The 20,809-nt window shown below is 39.8% G+C and overlaps 1 protein-coding gene across 3 annotated transcripts in view; it reads left to right on the forward strand.

Moving 5' to 3' along the window:
- LOC137176834 (interleukin-1 receptor accessory protein-like 1) overlaps positions 1 to 20,809 on the forward strand; it is a 301,386-nt gene that overhangs the window by 272,238 nt on the left and 8,339 nt on the right. For all 3 annotated transcript variants that reach the window (XM_067582797.1, XM_067582799.1, XM_067582798.1), the window contains exons 8-10: positions 477 to 622; positions 8,673 to 8,819; positions 19,697 to 19,867. In XM_067582797.1, the coding sequence (XP_067438898.1) occupies positions 477 to 622; positions 8,673 to 8,819; positions 19,697 to 19,867 (464 nt within the window). The remainder of the gene's footprint in view (positions 1 to 476; positions 623 to 8,672; positions 8,820 to 19,696; positions 19,868 to 20,809) is intronic.

Raw genomic sequence — 20,809 nt, forward strand, 5'->3', positions numbered from 1 at the left:
GACAATTTCATCCCTTGATTTAACTAGGTTGTAAGCTGTCTCTCAGTGCTGCTCTGCTTTTTACTTTGTCACAGTTTGGATCTTTATACTACAGTTGCTTTTGATCCTCTCAGACTGTTAAGAGCCTTTTGGTCTCTTTTAGCTAATGTTTTTTTTACTACAGTTTGCACACTCTGCTCCCATCGATACTCTTTCCAATTGCAAAAAACATTTGACTCACATTCATCAGGTGGACACTAACAGGACTCCATTGTGATGATAACAGTGCTCTGTATTGCTGAACATGCAAGAAGGCAGCAGTTTGCATAAGGGTATATATGTAATATTTCATATAAGCTTCTTCTGCTGCCCCCAAGTGGCCAAAAAGAATCAATTAATGCAGCTTTAACTGTCTGTTATGCTTTTTTAGTCTACATATACTGAATAAAAATGCTTAAAGAATTTAGTGTGTATAACCTTTTTTCTGTCCTCTGCAGGACAATCCGGGAGCACCTGGGAGAGCAGGAGGTTTCCATCTCTCTGACCATTGACTCTCTGGAGGAGAGTGACCTGGGCAACTACTCTTGCTATGTTGAGAACGGCAATGGACGGCGACAGGCCAACATCCAGCTTACCAAGAAAGGTGAGGAGAGAACACACACAAGCACAAAAGTTCTTTTTGTAAGATGAAAAAGTTATTTAAAAGATATACCACATTTTACCAGGAATCCAGCAGGTTGATATAAAAATCCTCAATTTTTAATAATGGCATGTTGTGCAGAAGTGTCCAGAGTGACTAGGAAGGTGGTAGGATGCAGACTCAGACTTGCTGAATCAGTAGAAACTGATTTATTATGTCCAGCATGACAAAAAGAACAAGTGTCTCAAAAAAAGCAATGAATACAAGTAAATCAAATCTAACTGGCTTAACTCAGGATGATTCAAACTAAGGCATGATCACATGCACACAGCTACACTGTCATCCTTTAATTTCTGCTCTCCCAAATCCACATCTCTCCCCTTAAATAGGCCTTCCAATCTACTAGGCAGAACCACATTTCTTGCAGGGGTGTCCTCTCCCTGATACCAACTGGCATATAACAATGCTACTTGTATCAGTCAACATTGTTTACAACAAAACACATCATCCACAACGTTGGTCTAACCCATGACATCACTGATGATGTCAGTGAGAGTTTAAAAGCAAGAAGTCATTGGGTGACTCTTCCTTGGGGGGAAGAGTGGATGCAAGGGAGGTATATTCAAAACAATTTAAAACAATGTTGATATTTTTTGGCTTTTGATGACGATTTTCTGGACTTTGGATTTGGCGGTTGGTATAAAATGGTTTGTGACTGAATCAGGATGGCGACTCAGGTAGTAGATGAAGATGATAATATGGATTTTGATGACTGGACTCCAGTTTCTAGTGGGAGAGGATGAGGAAAGGGAAAAAAAACAGGTGAGATGAAGTAAGTTAAGGCAGTAAAGGAAGCTTGGAAGAGAACAGTTCAGATGAAGGCAGCAGAAAGGCAGCACAAAAAGGTTGAGAGGAATTAAAATAATCCTTAAATTCAGAAAGGAGGATGACCATGTCAAACTAAGTCTGATAATGTTGTCTAGGGAATTGAAAAAGAAGCTAGGAGAGGTGGAAAAGGCTAAGATTTTGAGAGATGGAAGCCTGTTGGTAACATGTAAAACGGAAGGACTAGGAATAAAGCTTTACATATTGAAAGTATCTGCAAGAAAATGGTCAGCGAAAGAAGGATTCTGGATGAGAGTAGAGTGACATGGGGAGTGATACCACATATACCTGTAGATGAAGACTTGGAAAAACTATTTATAGGGGCGAAGTGAGTAGAATAAAGAGATTGCTAAAAACAATTAATGGCAAAAGGGTTGATAGCTGTCTGTTCCTCTGGAGTTTCAAGAGTCCATACTTCCAGAAAAGTTCAAATCAGATGTATGAGCCTCCCTATATCTCCCCCTGCTTTGCTGTTACAAATGCCTGAGGTATGGGCACATAATAGAAGTTTGTAAAGGAAAGCAGAGGTGTCCCAAATGTGAAGGTGATCATGGAGTTAAAGACTAGAGAGATATTGTGCAGGATAAATGTTGTAGTTGTGGTGGCCAACACAGGGTAACATATGGTGATTGTGAAGTCATGAAGGGGGAAATTGAGCAAGTGAAAGCAGTTAACAACATAAGCTATGCAGAGGCAGTGAAGAGGGTACAAGGACAAAGAGGAAGGATGAAACTGACAAACTTAACCAATAATGTGAGAGATGTATCCTGGGAGCATATTAATAAAAGACTTGAAGCAGATGGGAAGCCAGGAGGCCCAGGTGATAAGACAGTCTGATTATTCTACAATGGAATGCAAGAAGTTTAATAGCAAATGACCAAGAGTTTAAAGTGAGCACCGGGCAAGGATCAGATTTGTTATATAATGATAAACCATCTCAGTGAATCATCCAAGGATATTTTATTGGAGCTATATAATAAAGTTTGGGAGGGTGGGAAATTGCCACAAAGCTGGAATGAGGCTGTTGTAGTTCTAATATGCAAACGAAGAGAAGATTGCACAAACCCAGGACATCATAGACCAATTGCTTTAACATCCAACATCTGCAAAATAATGGAGAAAATGATAAATGAAAGGTTAACATATTATATAGAAAATAAAGGATATCTATCTAAATACCAGAGTTGCTTTATGAGAGGAAGAAATACTATAGATCCATATTTAGAACATGAAATTAGAAAGGCACAGATGAACAGAAGAAGTTTAGTGGCTGTCTTTCTTGATATAGAGAAGGCATATGATATGATGTGGGGAGGATTATTAATCAGACTTTGTAAATTAGGTTTGTAAATTATTATTATTATCAAAGGTCGAATGTATATAGATGGACTAAGGATTTTTTGCCAGTCAGTTTTTACCATTTTTTACTAGTCAGGAAAATTTGTTGTTGAAAATGGAAGCATAGTAAGCCCTTTATTATTCTCCATATTGATAAATGATGTATTTATTGAAATAGAGAATGAGATGCAGTTTTCGCTTTTTGCAACCCAACCCCAACAGTAGCATTACAAGTAGAAATGGGAGAAATGCCAGAATTACTGGGTCATAGTCATGATCACCTAACACAAGACACTTTAAAACCTTGTTGGGAAAAGGATAGGAGGGAAACAAAAAGCTTTGGATGGACAGTGACACAGAAATCATCAGAACTTAAAGTAGCTCAGTTAAACTTTAATCCAACAGTACCACTGCCAGCAATACCTCAATGGATACTTCTGGACACCACAGCAGAAAAGAAGAACAAAGATAGGGAGTTTATTTATAATTCACACACCATACACGCATATATTGATTGTTACCACGGTTACATACAGATCTACATAGTTAAATCCAGATCTACAGCTCAACTCTTTGATCTGCATCAAAGAGTTGAGTTAATAAAGTAGGAGTAACATTATTGTTCCAGAGTTTCATCTCCAAGTAGGGAGAAGGATCAATGAGCAATTATCAGTGTACATAGGATGTTTGCAATATTGTTAGCAATGCAGTGGATAGAAGATACAAGACCATTGAGAGCAGTCATTTGTTCAGATTCAAGCTCATCACTAGCTGGTTTACAATACAGTCATTCAGACAGCAGAACAGACATTTTGATAGAAGTACAACGAACATTATACAGAATTCAAATTATGGGTCTTAGAGTAATTTTTTCATGGGCACTGGCACATATTGGCATCAGAGGAAATGAAATGGCAGATAAGGCTGCAAAGGGGGCAACAAAAAAATCATCAAAAATAATCAGATTGATTTGACAGTTAGCTTCAGCAAGACAGAAATCAAGAACATTATTAAGCAGTGATTGAAGGAAAGGTGGCAAAAGCAATGAGAGGAAGAGAGGAAAGGACAATGGTTTTACAGAGTTCAGAGGAAAGTGGAAGAAATGAGGTGTGTAGGAAGGAACAGGAGAGATGAGACAATAGGTAAACATAATACAGGCAGATGTAAATACTGCGGGCAAGAAGAAACAGTAGAACATGTTATGCTATACTGTCAGAAATATGAGGCAGAAAGAAGGCATCTGATTCAAAACCTCAGAAAGATAAAAGAACACTTTGATTCAATATATATTCTACAAAAGAACTCAAGAAATGAGTGTTATTAAATCCTATTTTAGTATCTTAGACTAACTAATTTGATTGAGAAGAGTTTTTTTTACAAATATTGTAAATACTAGACATTCTGATCCACACTCTATACCAGTTGGTGGAGATAATGCACCAATTGGTTGTTTGCCAACCGCCAATAAACCTCAGGAAAGAAGAAGAAAGAAGTGACTCCCTCTTTGTCTCCTGGAAAGCATGGTGAGTATGGTAAGAAACACAAGCCAGTCTATAACTCAAGAAATTCAGAACTTAAATTAATAAATGGTAAGTGAAATTAAATGTGTCTGTCTTGATTAAACGATAAATGCAGGTATAAATGTAACACAGTGCTTAACACGAAGAAAACCTGAGATAAGATGTAAAAGCAATGCTACAAATACTGGCTAAACAAACAAATGACAAGTATGGAAAGAAACACAAACTGTAATATGGACAAATTGTGTTGTCTCACCCACTTTGTCACACATGTTAAAGCTTTGGAGGTGAAAAACACCATTTGATGCCACGGGCCTTCACACTAACAATGGAGTGAATCTCTCAGCAATTTACTGAGTACAAAGAAGAACAACTAGCGGGATTCTGGGAATTGACCAGTTGTTTCTCGCCTCAGGGAGTAAAAAAATGGGACACTATTGTAGATAGTGTAGAAAGCCTATTCATCCCCCCTCAGCCTGAGGAAGTATTAGTTTGCAGAGAAAGAAAAAGCGCTTTTGGAGAGAGGCAGCCTTCGGTGTTATGATGCCAGACAAGCTGTTTGACTGTCTGGCAATGACATCCCCCAACAAACACACACACACATACCAATCCTCCTTTGATCGCCGAAATCTCACTCAGACATTTTCTCATCTTTCATCACTGGCTACTGTTGCTTTTCCCCCTCCCCATTCTCTTTTTATTCAAGCAAACATTTTTTTTTTTGCTTCTGATTTCGCCTCACCGAGGATGACTGTTTGAAAGTTGATTCCGTGATGATTTTAAATCGAGGTGCACACTTTTCAATGTGGTTATATAAGTGAGATTTTTTTTTTTATGTTTTAGTGAGGCTAGGGGGGTCTCTACAGCCTTAAAGTTGTCAGTGTTGAATACATTTACATAGTAAGATATTTTTCCTCTCTTTTAAGCTCGCAGCTTTGGATCCAGCTTTGATGGCAGCCCAGTTCCCCTCCATTTGCTATATTAAAGGGGTTTATGCTGCACAGTCGAATCTCAGAATAAACCGGAGAAGATTAGCCTGTTCCTCGCAGGATTGCGGGTCTACGAGAAATCGACCCATTCCCATGTTTTTATTTGGTGCATCCGTGGTGCAGAGCGAGCCCAGTCAGTGTTTACGCTGCCTTTCAAAATGCGTCAAAGTTTTCCTCGCTTGTCTCTTGAAGCTGTGAAAAGCAGCACACGACACTCCAAATGAATTTGGTCGTCTCAGCGTCAGAAAGTCTTTATTCTCTCCCTGCTCGCCTCTCTCTCTGTCCCATGCACACACACATACACACACACACACACACACACACACATACACACATACACACATTCAGACACTTTGAATCATGCAGCATCAATCAGAATACGTCTGCTGTCTTGTATGTAAAGTTAGCATGGAGACGTGTCCTTATTTCCATTCTTGCAGTCAAGAAGTTGTGCTTCTCCAAGTCCTCTTGACCAACTTTTTTAACTGGTAAACAGCTGTCTATACTGTATATGATAATGTAGATTCTTGATTTTGGAACATGAGAAGCAGGAGACATATATTTGGCTCAGGGTCATCTTTCATAATTCTCACTCCTATTTTTTTTTTTATGTTACAGTCCAACCACTACTCTGCCTTTTCTTTTCCTCCCTTTTCATCTCCTTCCCTAGACAGAGAGAGATGCAGAAAAAGGGAGAGAGAAGAGTGATGAATCGCCCGATGCCATGTGGCTCCATCAAATCCAACCTTCTAGTCGTCAGGAGCTAATTTGTCTTAATCTGTCCCAGTGCAGCGCTGCTACAATATATGGATGCCAGGCAGAGAAGAATTGGCCTCCTCCACTGTAATCTCTGCTGCTTGAGGAGCAGCTGGCTCGTTATACTGTCCAGACATCTGAGGAGAGAAGCAGTGTTCACTGAGGTGGGAGAGTAGAGCGGAGGTGGAGAGGAAGTCAGGGAGAAGTGGAGTTGCTTGGATCCAGCTTTTTCACCGTGCTTGTTAGCCATAGAACCTCTCTTAGAAGAGTAAACTAATTCAGGATGATTTCCAGGCTGTGGGAGAGAGAATGAGACAAGAAATCAGAGGTTTGAGGTAGAAACCTACGTTCATGCTGCCCCTGAGTTTGTTTGCGCTCTCGTTTGCTTACGTGCATGTACGTCCGTCCGTGAGTTTGGCTGAAGGTCGTCGGCCGGACAGGCGTGATGAAGCGGCGCGGGCCACGCTCGTTAGCTTTCCAGAACACCATCCTTCATCATGGGAGCTGTCAGCCTGATGGCCGCTGCAGTGGGATGGGCATCGCACACTCCAACGAGGTTAAATGTGCGTCGGTGATGGATGGTGATGCACGCGAGTCCTCTCTGTCCGCGTTAGTGTGTGTGCAGCATTGCAGCGAGTCCAGCCTTTTACTGTTGTCCATTAGTCAGCCAATGAAGGCTGACCACCCAGATTTTGTGAGGCGTAGCCAAGAGAAAATGTTCAACTGCAAAAGATGGAGTGACATCCGACAGAAAACACTGTAAAAAAGAAAGAAAAACCTTGAAAAAGAGACAAGATCGTGAAAAGACAAAGCAAACGACTTGGTTTTCAAGGCAAGTTAGTAGACCATGGACTAATGGAGTCCATTGTCCTGTAGTGTAAAATATCACCTCTCATAATCCTTAGGAACACAAACAGTGGCTTCTACTGAATAGTTTTGTCTTATGGACCTTTCTTAAAACACCATAAGTAACCAGATTTAAAATAATCATGAAATATTAACAGTGAAGTCCAACAATTCAGCTCCCACTGATGCTTTTCATGAGTTCATGTCACACGGCAGCGATGACGGATGGTGGGGAGAGCGGACCGCTTCGATCTGGTGATGGAACAGCCGGTTCAACTAACAGCCGAGAGCTTTCCTTCGTCTCACACGTCTCCGCAGCAGTACACACATGTAACCGATCTTCATAAGTGTGGCAGTCTGATCTGTCACATGCTATTGTCGCGGCAGTTGCCTCAACGTGAGTTTTTTATTATCCAATCCAGCCAGGAGGCGTTAAGTGACAGGTATAGAAGTGGTTGTACTTTCATTCCGGTTGGAGTTATGTGTCATCTGGATACAATCCAGCCACAATGAGCACATAAGCAACGTGACAAGATGGAGAGGAAAGGCAAGAAAAGCTGACACAAACAGAGGCTGAATAAATACCACTGCAGGAGATGCATAAAAGCTATTTTCAAACAGATGTGGAGGTACGCCTAAGTCATTTCAAAACATGGAATCTGTTAACAATAGCTAGTGCAACTTTTTCTTACCTATCATGACTGCATCATGCATTATTTCACTTGTATTGATCTTCCACAATATAGTTGGATTTTGCTTCAAGTGCAGTGCAGAGCTGAGAAATTGTGATGTGGAACTGTGCAACTCTGTGAATATTAAAGGAGAATAAATGTCTCACAACATCAGATATCTGCAGTAAGATCTGGGGAAAAAAAAAACATTTAAATGATAAATGCGACAGTAAATATTAAAAGCACCACAAGATGCTTGTTAAACTTTTTTTTTTAATTTTCAAGAATAACAAAACAGACATTTTGCAGTATGCATGGATGACTGGCCGGAGGCAGAATCCAGAAGTTTTATTATACATGATCGTCATTGGCAGCATAAAACAGCAGGCGCTTCTCATTTGGTTTTGTTATTTGTATGTTGGTATAAAATAGTCGTGATGCGGTTTCAAAGCAGCCTGATGAACTGCAGCATTCAAGCACTACAAGAATTAAAGGTGTCAGTTCAAATAAAAGATGTCCATGTAGGATGTTGTTGGTGTTCGCTCACTCAAGCCTCCTCACTCCTCGATCCTGGCTCCTCTTAAAGAAATAAGGCAAGAAGGGCCCATGTTGTTTGTTTTGGCTGGAAATCACAGGAAAATGTACACTTATATAGACTTGAGGGTTTTTTTTCTTTTTTGTAAAATAAATTAATTTTCATACAATTTTCTGAATTTAAAGCAACTGTTTTACATTTTGGATCTGAAACTTAACTGCACTGCTTTGCTTTCAAAAAGAACAAATTTAACTAAAACTGCTTACAGCCACCAGTGTTTCATGTTTTCAAGGTTTTCTAGGACAATCACAGGAGAATTTAAAAATCACAGTTCATAGGCAGTTTTTCACACGGTATGCTTTTCATGTAAATGGAAAGTAAGCTACCACTAATATAACTAATCCAGAGGGTTTCCTTCCTTTGTTTCACTTCAACAAATGATGTTGAAATCATATTAAAGTCGACTTTTCTCTCCCTATCTCTCCCTCCCTGTCACTGTGTTTGCCATATTAGCAGAGCTTATGTACACGGTGGAGCTGGCCGGAGGTCTGGGAGCCATCCTGATGCTGTTGATCTGTCTGGTGACGTTGTATAAGTGCTACAGGATCGAGCTCATGCTCTTCTACAGGAACCATTTTGGCAGTGAGGATATAGACGGAGGTAAGATGAGATAACCTTTTTGTAATTAAAACACCTTCCACTGCTGTGAAAGCATCCTTTTTCTTCTGAATGGGAATCAAATCCCATACATGAGCAATATCAGTGTTGCTCTGCACACTGAGCTACACGAGACTGCATATTTATTTTTACTCAGAAAACACCTGGGCTGTTTTTCATATCTTGAAACTGCATGTGGCACCATTTTTATGTAAATATACACCTGTTTTATCAGTGGCTGCAACAGAAAAGAACCTCTCATCAACTCAGAAATTCTGTTGTCAATTTCAGGTTATCTTCTCAACACACTGGAACAACTAAATCAAAAAATTCCACACAAAATATTCTTTAAACTGTCGTCTGAACAGAAGCAAACGACTCCAATCTTTGATCTGTTTTTCTTTCTTGTCATATTTGCATCCTTGTGAAAAGTAACTACAAGCTAGCAGTAGTCACAAGCCAGGCTTGTAAAAATGTTCATGCTGAGTGCTGCTTCCTGGCATCACAATGCATGATTTCTGGGTAATGAAGTTCAGGCTTTCAAACCATCCCCTCTTGCTGTGTTTCAGAGCCTCCACCAGGCAAGTTGCTAAGTTTTTTTTGTTTTGTTTTTTTTAACGCAGCCTTGATCATTTAAACAGCAGCTGTTAGTGATGTGCTTTGCATTTCAGGGTACAATTGGTTGTGTGTTTTACTTATTATTATTCCAGTGGGTAAGAAGCTGAACACAGGCAGACAAAATAATGTGAACACTTTGTGAAGTAGCTAATTTGCCACTATAAAGTATTTATCAACCTCCAGTCTGCTGAATATGTCACTGTTATGTTATTTATTGCTACATGTCTTGTCACGATTTCCGAGACTTTTCCCATGACATATTAATTAATTTTGAATTGATTTGGAGTGATGCGCCTGCTGTTCTGTGGGCTGTTAGTCGTCTCATGTTGCTTTGAAAACTCAAATTTCAAAGTGCTGATTTCCAGACATCTGCTAATTGGTATTCAACCTAATACGAAGCACCTTAGTAGCAATGTGTGCGATCCTGATGCAGTTACCTGAGAGTTTAAATCCCTGAGGTGTTTATATTATTTCAGCCTGCAAATGTAGCTTCATCATACCGGAAGAAATTAATTACAGAAAAGACAAATATACTACATCCTTCAGTTACAGCCTCAAAAAACAAGAATGCAACATAGCCACAAGAGAGAGGAAGCAGGCATTCAGACCAACAATAACACTGTGTTAAAAACACAAGGGTCAGCCTAAGTTCAATTCAATTTACTGTATTTCACTGGGATAATTGATTCAATATCAATACTGTGTTCCAGGGAGTTCTGGGTACATTTAACAAAAGCAAACTAATTTCAAACTGTCTGTACAGTCTGTCGATTAAGTGTACTGGTTTGCAGATTTAAGCTCACATTTGAACAGACTTTGCTGTTTACAAATGCCTTTGCTTTGCTGATTGCACCCAAACAAGCACCCAGTTTTTAATTATTGTGAGTATTTCGCTACAAGTGCCTTCAAAATTATGAATGTATTAATCAAACAGAACTTCCTTCCTCCTCATCTTCTCACTTGTACCTGTAGCAAAATTATTTCCCTGTGAAAACTTTCCAGACTTTTAAAAAATAATTTTATTCTCTATTGTGACAATTAAATGGTAAATAGTACGATTATAAACAGGTGTTTTTGATGCAGTGCTGGTTTTGGTCAGAACATGGATAAAATTGGCGTGCACTAGTAGCCTACTGGGTAAGACAAACGCTACATAACTGCAACATCCGCGGTTTGATTCTGGACCTTTTTTACATGTCCTTCCCTATCTCTCTCTTTCCTTGTTTCCTATCATCTCTCAACTCGTTAATAAGGCATAAAATGCCCCAAAAATATATTTAAAAGAAAAAAAAAAACATGGCCGCAGTTGTGCCATTTGCTCTTTGCCTAAAGGGGAAGTTGTTGCACCACTGTGCTCTTCCCCACTCTGCTATGTGGTAACATAAAGCTCATTATCTTGAGTTGTTTAAGAAGGTACTGGAAAATATAGGGTTTCTTTAGCTAACTGAAGGAGACAAGTTGAGGCCAATTTCTACAAAGCTCCATCACAAATAAGCTCTGGAATGCACTGAAAATCAGACATTACTTCTTATGAGGATACATCAATGGGTTCAAGAACAGCAGGGTGATTCTGCATGTATGTGTGTAGGCTACTCTTCATGTGTCTGCAGGCAAACTGTCCATGAGGAAGTGCAAGAGTGAAAGGATAATATATTCTGCTGAACACTTTCTATAAGGCAAATCAAAACACAGTCCCTGTGCCAGACAAAAACATTAACTCTGAAGCCCCATCAGCAATAGTAAAGGAAAAAAAAAATCACTCTGATTGGGCCTGGTGGATGAGTCCTGGCTTGAGAATGCATCAAACTGAGACAAGGAGCAAGTTTTAATTTGATTCCCCTGTAATGAGTCTCTCAAGTACCAGCACTGCAATGAATTCTGGGGCAATGAGATTAGTTCGGAGAGGCTGAGGGACTGTACGTTGTGGAAAGAGAGACAGCGAGAGAGTTACGAGCGTTAAAAGGTAAAACGTATTCTGTACCCCGCTCTTCTCCTCACACACTCCCAGCTCTGCCTAACTGTGATGGCTGCTACATCAGACATTTCAATGAAAGTCATTACCCCTGGCTGTGTTGAGCTTCCGGCCCCGGAAAGCTGAGCTTTGCCTTAATGGATGGCCCAGAGGCAGTTGTGTTGAAAAAAGGGAAGAAAAAAAAATGTCAGGCTTTGAACTTAATGCCAAACAGCAATTGTCTCCTTTAATTGTGCCACCCGAGTGAGTGCTTGGAGAGAGAAACAGATTTTCAATTTGCTCTCCAGTATAAGGGGATCAGGTTCAATAAGACACACCACGCTGCCTCCAGAGCTCTCAGGAGACCCCTGATACTTTCCTCCACGCCTCGGTCGATTAGATCACTTCACTGCCACCTCTGGCGTGCACACATTCGAAGGCATGCACGCAACTCGCACCTGCATCTCTGACTTCCAATGACAGTATCCTGTAGGTGAATAGGGAAGGTTTAGGCAGTAAATAGGAATCAAACTGGAAATGGTTGCCAGTTGAGTGGGGGGGGGAAAAAACAGTCGCTAAGCAATGGCAGGAGGTGGTTAACCGAGATCCCATCTCTATGGTAACCACTGCACTGACAGGGAGAAGTAGCTGCATGCGAGATATAGTTGCACACACTGTGGTGGGAATTGCCTGCAATCACCTGGCACTTCAAGAAATAAACACATGCATAAATAGCATTTGACAGGTTGAAGAATAATATATTTTGTACAATATATGGATATATGGAGAGTACCTGGCATGCAGAGAATTCAAGGAAATGCAGGCTCTCTCCCTGAGAAGAGAGCAGCTCAAAATATCTAAAGTTTTCCAGCAAATAAATACATTATTGTCCCTTTCTGGCTTACATAAGTCAGCTCAACCTGTAGAAGCACTAGGGTCAAAGTTCAACATCCACATTACCTTCTGTGGAGGGCAGTATGCACTGAAGGACACACAAACACAGAAGAAGAAGAGGACACTTAATCTCCTCATAGAGTCCCTTCTCAGGAATGTGTAAAGCTCAGAACATAACACTAAAGGAATAAACTGTAAATGAGTGTCAAGCAAGAAATGATAAATTCACAATGTTTTCATGTTAACTCACTTTCACAACGCACACATTTTTCATCAGTAAAGCCCTTAAGGCAAAGTCTCGGATGCACAAAGATTTTTTTTTTTTCTCCCGTATAACTCTGCACACACTGCCAAGAAAGTGCTTGTGTCTCATTGTGGCCACTCGAAGAACTAATTGAATGCCTGCCTTCCTCTTCTGCCAGTTGTAAAATTGTAAGCTTTACGTAACAATAGGACGGACTGTCAGCTATTTGTCAGGGGCGCAATTTAGTTAAAGACCACTCAGTTGTCACATTGTGTGGGTGTCAGTGGAATCAATAATAGGCTTCATGATGACAACAGCCGAGCGAGCTTGTCAAGGAGGTGGGAACTCATCAACACTCTGCCATAAATACGAATGTCAGTGTTGTCAGCACGGCATGGAATTATGAGGCTCCGTCTGTGTTCAGTGTAGTTTGGCGATACCGAGCATTAATAGTTTTCACATCCCGCACACGCAGCGACTGTAATGCATCCTGTTTAATTAGCATATTTAAGATGTAGAGGTAAACATCACAATAACTAATTTGTAATCAGAAGGTCAAGTGGGATCTTGTTTTTTCCAAAGTAATCATTCACAAGTAATTAAAGGAAGAAGACAACTTGTGAGTTTAGACTAAATATTTTCTCTGTGGGTGAAATATTGTTCATCAGGGATAAATATACAGTATGGATACTTGATCTTTAAGTCATGTAAGTTATCTATCAAGCAAAATTGCCAAACATGCTTTTCTCTGTTTCATTAAGGTCATTGTAAATTGAATTAAATCTTTGAACGGTTGGTCGGACAAAATAATGAATTTGTAGATGTCACTGTCCTTATAGATTGCTAGGAAGTTTGCCAGACAGAACTTTTTAATTTGGTACATGAAAACACAACTGTCCTTGGACAAAAAAGGGTCAATTTAAACCCAAGTAAATATCAGTTCATTATTTATTCATTGTTGAAAATGTAAATCTCCAATTGTTGAGTTGTATGCTTGCATTTGGCAAATTTCCCATTTTTGCAGCTGACCTGCTGTGCACTGACTAACAAGCTCTCTAGATACAACAAGCAGTTATTTGGAATTAAACAATTGGACTAACTCTGTTTTTTTAATTATTAGATTAGTTCTACATTACACAGCTTTTTCCAGGAAACTTCTTGGAAATAATTAGAAAATTAGTCTGAAATTACAGACCTGATAGATTAAGTGGGACCTCACTTTTTCTGACATCTTATAAATGAGAAAAAAAGATAATGGAAATTATCATTAGTTGCAGCCCTATATACACTCAGTTGCCAGTTAATTAGGTGCTCCTAGCTAAAGCGTATGCAGTCTATTATAAGTTCCCTGCAATAAACCTGCTTTATAAAGCTGTTGATTCAACCTTATTGTTAATTTTGCTGTTCAGTTGTATTGTGTCTTTCTAACATTTAGTCTACCCCATTTATATCAATGAGACCAGACTATGTGTACAATATGAGGAAATGTGTAAAATGATGACCAGAGCCCAGAAAATCATATTGCATGCAAGCAAATCACCAAGGATTAAACTAAATTCTTAAACAAAATTCAATGACTATATCTTAACAGCAGCCAGCTTTCTACTGTCTGATGCAAAGCCATATTCTTCTGGCTAAATTATATTATTGAAAAACAAAACAGTATGTTTAAAAAAAAAAAGCAAACTGCTGAGCTACTCATTAGCAGTCCACCCCATGTGCGTTTGTAGCTCCAGAGTTAAGTATGTGTGTTACGTTCCAATCTACTCTCCATTAAGTGTAATGGATCCCAGAGATATCCCAGAGATTACGCCTCCAACTCTCTTGGCGCTCTCCACCGCAAGTTCAATAGTTCACAATCTAACTGTGGGCTCTCTATGCACATGCATATATTACCCCCCCCACCCCACCACCACCCTCCTCAACCCTCCTCCATCCCATGCAGCGAGAGTCAGTCAAGCAGCTCCCTTTGCAGTCGGCGTGTAGGACGGATGAGTGCAAAGTGTTGGCTGCGGTTTCGGAGGTGTGTTGCTCTCGCAGATACACCTCACCAGTCTCCTGTACGAAGTGACTCCTCAAGATGCAAGAGGAGGGTCATTCCGCCTCCGAGATTCACCCTCAGCCTCTCCCTCTCCCTCCTCTCTCTTTCTCACTACAGACGAGTGAATCAGCTTCACTAAAATAGCCCTTGATCTGCCTACACAGCTTTCGTGTGAAAACTACCAGAGAAAAACAGCGAGGGAGATTTATGTCACCGTGAAGCAGAATATAAGCCCCAGAGTTAGTTATTCTAAGTGATTATGAAGTTACTTTTCAATTCTTTTTTGCATGTCCCTGGTGTTGTAAAATGAATTGCAAGTTATAAAAACTAGTTAGATTAATTACTTGGTGTCATGTAGGAGTGGTGTGTACTTGCCAAATATCAAGATTACCCTCTAGGAGGTGAGTGAATCTTGTTGACAGTCTCACAGCCCAGAGAGAGAGAGAGAGAGAGAGAGAGAGGCAGGACTGTAAAATAGAGAGGAGCTACAAAAATGGGATGCTGTACTCAGAATTGATCCCAAAATCCCTCGTCTTAAACCCATCTGCTCTCATCATTTTTCTCTACCTGACTCTCTCATCTTCAGTTCCCTCTTCCTCTTCCAGCGTCTTGACGGGTTAAACATCACCGCATGGCTCCTGCACTGCAGGTGGCCACTAAAAAGCAGAAGGACTAGAGTGATAATGAAGACAGCAACTCATAGATCCAAACCCGGCTCGTGTCTCTAATGAGTTTACCTCAAAGGCTGCATTCACACTGCAATGTCTCCCATTCAGATTTTTCCCTCTTTTTTATGACTTTATGGTTTTCATGAATAAAGAAACAAATAGAATCTGATATTTTTGTTTCTGATTAATATCATTCCAAAATCTGATATGCATTATATATGATCTGTGGTTAAGTAACCGCAGCTGAACCAGCAGATCAGAATTGTTGTGATTTTAAAGGATCAGTTCACAAAAATTCAATAAAACAAGCAATAAATTTACATTTGAACAATTTTCGATGCTGTTGAATTTTTCAAATGCTATTTTTCAGTGTTGTGAGCATCAGAATTACATTCTAAGGAGCCTCTCTAACTGCCTCATAGCTGGAAGTAGGGCGGCAACAATTATTTTCATTATCAATTAAACTGTCGATTAATGAAATGTCTATGAAATGTCAGCTTTCTCTCTTTAATAGGATCCCTATAAGCATTGGCTTTTCTTCCAGGGGTCCACCACCCATGCAGTCACACACACTCATATACACTATAGGCACATAAAAAACAACATTGTCAGAGCTGTGCATATAAACTGACTAGCCCTATAAGCATGTTGATAATCTGTGTTTAAGTGTTAACATCAAAATAAATAATTCTCTCCATTACCTTTCCTAAAGCTGGTAACAAAATTATAGGGCGGCTATTTGTACCAGAAAATGGTGCAGCTAGATTCTTTGAAAGAGGAATAACTTTTGCTATCTTCCATGCCGGTGGACAAATACATTTTTCAGTACTCAATTTAATAATATGTCAGACAGGCAGAGCAATTAAATTGGCAGCAATTCTAAGAAATTTAACATCTAAATTATCTACACCTGGTGGTCTGTCCTTGCATTTATTAAGCAGACACTCAACATCTGTTGTTGTTTTGCAATTTTAAATTTATACTTATTCTCCATTATTAAATCCTTAATTAGTATCGTGGGGGTACTATTACTTGTTGGTGCATATTGCTCCTCAAATTGTTTACCTTATCATGAAAAATAATCATTAAAATGATTAGCAATTTATACAAGTTTAGTAAAGAATTTCCCCTCCACTTCAAGATATGCTGGGCAGGATTCGGGCCCACATCCCATCATGCCATTTACTAAACTCCACAACTTTTTCTTGTCATTCTTTACATCTTTAATTTTATTTCCATAGAACGATTGCTTTTCTTTTTGTTTAATGCAGTTACATAATTCCATAACCTCCTATACCAGACTCATAACTCGATCTGATAGCTACATTTTTCGCATCATCTCTTTGTTTCATCAATTCCTCATCTATCCAGGGTGATCTCAAGTTCTTGACTGTCTGCTTTCTAATTGGTGCATGTTTTCTAAATCACTTGCATAAATAACACATTAAAGACTTCAAGGGCATCATCTGGATTATCTTTCTCTAGTACATATTCCCAACATATATTTTTAACATCATCTATAAAAGACTCTTCACAGAATGTTTTCATTGATCTCCTGAATACTACTCTAGGTCCTTTTGGAGCCTTTGTCTTTCTTACAAGCACCACTAAATTATGATCACTACACCCCACTAGGATTGATATTGCATTTGAACATAAATGACTAAAATGTGTAAATTCATGATCAATACAAGTTTCACTTTTGGACCTATCTTTCTTCATGCATGCTTTTATAGGTTTATCCACCATTTGCACTGAGTTACATGCATTAGTTATAGCCTGCAGCTTCTCTTTAAGTGCACAGTGTAACATATCCCAGTCGATGTTCAAATCTCCTAAAAAATAAATCTCATTATAAAGATCACACACTTTATCTAACATTTATCCAAAATAAATTAAATTTGCAGTTGGAGGTCTGTAGCAACATCCTACCAGCAGAGGTTTCAAATGCGGTAAATTAATTTGCAACCAAAGTACTTCAGTATCAGCAGGCATTAAATCATATCTCACTGTGGCTGGTATTTGATGTGGAATATATACTGCTACACCGCCCCCATATGCATTCCTGTCTCTCCTATATATACCATACCATACTGAGCCTCACCTCAGCCTTGCACAGCTTCATCCCGATGTCATTGAATTGGGCCCTCTTCCTGGAGATTTCGGGTGTCACATCAGGAAATATCTTCACTTGCATGTCTTGAAAAATAACCTCCCCCCTGCTTCTTGCCAGCTTCAACATTGCCTCTTTCGCCTGATATCTCTGCATTCTTACAATCATAGATCTGGGTCTCAACCTGAGCACTGGACCAATCTTGTGTGCAATGTTTACCACCAGTTCACATATGAGCTCCCCTGGGAACACCTCCTTAAAAAAGTTTTAAGGAGCAATGGGATCACTCCTCTCCATATCGCTTTTCAGTCCAAACATATAGATTTAACTTTTTGCTGTGTATTTCCATTTCTTTTTTTCTTTTTGAGCTCTTTGTTTGCCTTTGTTAGATTTCAATTTGTAGCTTTAATTGTAGCAACACGACCTTTAAAGCATCAAGCTGTGGCTTAAGTCTGTCGAAAGCAGCCCCAATCTCTTCCCTCATTATGGAGCGTATTAGACCCGACAAGTCCGACTAGCTCACCTGCAAGGACCCACTTTCCATGGTGCTCACTTCCGCCGCTTGTCTTTTTTTGTGTCTCTTCAACTTCTGATAGACTGCAGCTCTGATTTAATAACTCCCCAGCCTTTTTCTTTGATTTCTTTGGTGGCATTTCATTCCCCATACTTTATTTTCCAATGGTCTTTGACTGAAACATTTAATCATCACATAGTAAAATATGTCACGGAAAATATAGGCTTACTGATTCCTCAAATGTCTTGTTTTGTCACAAAAAACAGTCCACAACCCAAGATATTCTGTTTGCTGTCATAGAAGACTAACCTCTTCCACTCCCCGAAGACACTGGCGTCCTCAGCTGACATTAGCAGGTTGTAGCAGGCTCAGTTTTAAATCTACGGTGAAGATACTGGCATCACGAACTAAGGCATCCATTGGTACCATCCATGTCATGCTAGCTTACTGAGAAGGGGGCTAAATAACACTCCAAAGTTAGGCTAAATTTTGGCGAGGGAAAAACTGGCATGGACATTTTCTAAGGGGTCCCTTGACCAGCCATCTCAAGATATCTGAATGAAAATGGGTTCTGTGGTTACCCACAAATCTCCCCTTTAAAAAACTGACTCAGAAGGATTGGTTGTTTATCAAAATAGTTGGCGATTAATTTTCTGTCAACCCACTAGTCAATTAGTGTTGCAGCTCTAGTTGGAAGTTGTCTAAAATGTTATTGTCTGCTGTAGCATAAAAACTAAGTTGCCTAACCCAAACGAAAAAACAGCCCGAAATCAAAAGTACATAAATATGTAGAGAGTGTCTTTATACTTATGGCCACATACATAGTGTATCAGCATGGCTAAAATCCAGGAACTGACCAAGCAAGTCCATAGTAAAATTTGGCTGCGATGACAAAAAAAGAATAAGAGCCTCAAACTCTCAGTCAAGGACCAAATCACTCTTATTAATTTAGTGGTTTGGTTTTTCAGTCAGCTTTGAGTACAACATTGGAGCTGAGCTGTTACTGGAGGAGCCAAAAGCTGTTATCTCCTTCCTGTAGTCAGAGGCTCTGGGATATCTCACTTCCATTTCTTCAATTTCCACCCTCCTGACTCATTGTACAGGAGTGCTCCAGCATGAGACGAAACATTAAAGTCTACCCCCGCTCCTCACTTTCCCACTCTCCTCTCAGTCCTTTCAAATCCGTCATCAATCAGAGCTTTCATGTGGGTGATGGAGCCACGCCATGTGTCGGCCTAGCAGGCAGCGCTGGGCATTTAGCTCAGGCTGGAGTCTAATTTGTTTTGCCTGCAGTGGGCAAAGTAGCTATCAAGGTAACATTATTTGTCAGTGGGGACGGCGCTGTAATGAAAAGCACTCAGATGGGCAGAGGTGCCCGGAGGTCAGTGTAATGGAGGCTCCCCGTCTCAATGAAGTCTCCCCGCGAATGAACAGCTCTCTGCACACCAGCATGAATATAGATTGTGAGCATCTTGGGTATAGCGGTGCAAAACTTTGCTGACCAAAGCAGGAAACATTATGTCCAAATTATAAAAAGCATTTAATTGAAGCAGAATGGTTTTGGGAGCTTTTTAAAAGCTCATACATGAAGGGATGCAAGTATTCAAGAGAACAGACTTGCTTTTATTCACAGTGCTGAGCCCGAGGCTTTATTATTCTCTCTCTGCACCTGCTTTATAGCAGGGATTATAAAACTAAATGAAAGGGTCTGGTTTGAAGGATCTGAGGACAATAAAGACTCTGCTTACAAACCTCGCTGATTTGCCTGGCGGATAACAGGAGCTGTGACATTTCACCTACTTCTGTGTCTGTCTCCCTGTCTCCCCTCTACTTGCAGATAACAAGGATTACGACGCTTACCTGTCCTACACAAAAGTGGACCCGGACCAGTGGAGCCAGGAGACCCGAGAGGAGGAGCGCTTTGCCCTGGAGATCCTCCCCGACGTCCTGGAGAAGCATTATGGGTATAAACTCTTCATTCCAGACAGGGACTTGATCCCCACAGGAAGTAAGCTCTCTCTCTCGCGGCGATGTCAAGTTGTGTCGAATGTTTTGTGGCTTGGTGTTGCTCGTGTTGTCAGTGCAGTGGTGATTTGCCTTGTTTGTTGTTTTCTTTTATGCATTTGTGTTTTGGCATAACTAGACCCGTACGACCATCATTGTGTTAATTTGATCATCATAAAATTATCTTTTTCTAACTACTGGCTTAATTGAAGTGGATCAGTCTGCTAAAAGGGGGCAATTAGGGTTACAAAAAACAAAAAAATAGAAAAAGAATAGGGAACAATATTAGAATTTCATAATTTTATTCATTTTATTTGAGTAGTTAATCAATAACAACTGCTAATAACCGTCTCCACTCATTCTTTATTGCTTTTTTGCAATAAGATATGAACTTAAAAGGCTGCCAAGTTGCAATTATGGCACATGGCAACACAGACATCACACATCACAGACAGCTCTGAACAGACAGTTGCACCCCTTTTTAATTGTTGCAGTCCTAAAAGCAGTGATTCCCATCCAGGAGTATTTGTATCCCTGGAGGTGCTTCTGCAGTCGCCTGGGAGTATGTGAAGAGAGTGTGGATCAGTTTACCTAATTCAAAGAAATAACAAATTGATTTAAGAAATATATCCACATATTTAGTCAGCTGTAACACTTGAACATTAGGTGTTGCAATTGAGTAAGCATGAAGACTAGTTAGCAAGCGAGCAGAGAAGTTTAAATGTAATGTAATGTATAAATGGCTGATTTAATTAGCTAAAAGTAAGAATAGTTGGATAAATTGAGAAAGATACCTAAAAGTGATAGATGAATGGTTGAAATGTCCAAGTTCAGCCCCTCCAAGTGGTGCTGTAGTAGTCCAGATGCAAACTTGACGAAACAGACCTAAACCTGCACATTTCAACTATATGAAAAAGTATCATAACGATATCCACTTATATAATTA

This window comes from Thunnus thynnus, chromosome 24 (assembly GCF_963924715.1).
Source record: "Thunnus thynnus chromosome 24, fThuThy2.1, whole genome shotgun sequence".
Classification (NCBI taxonomy): domain Eukaryota; kingdom Metazoa; phylum Chordata; class Actinopteri; order Scombriformes; family Scombridae; genus Thunnus; species Thunnus thynnus.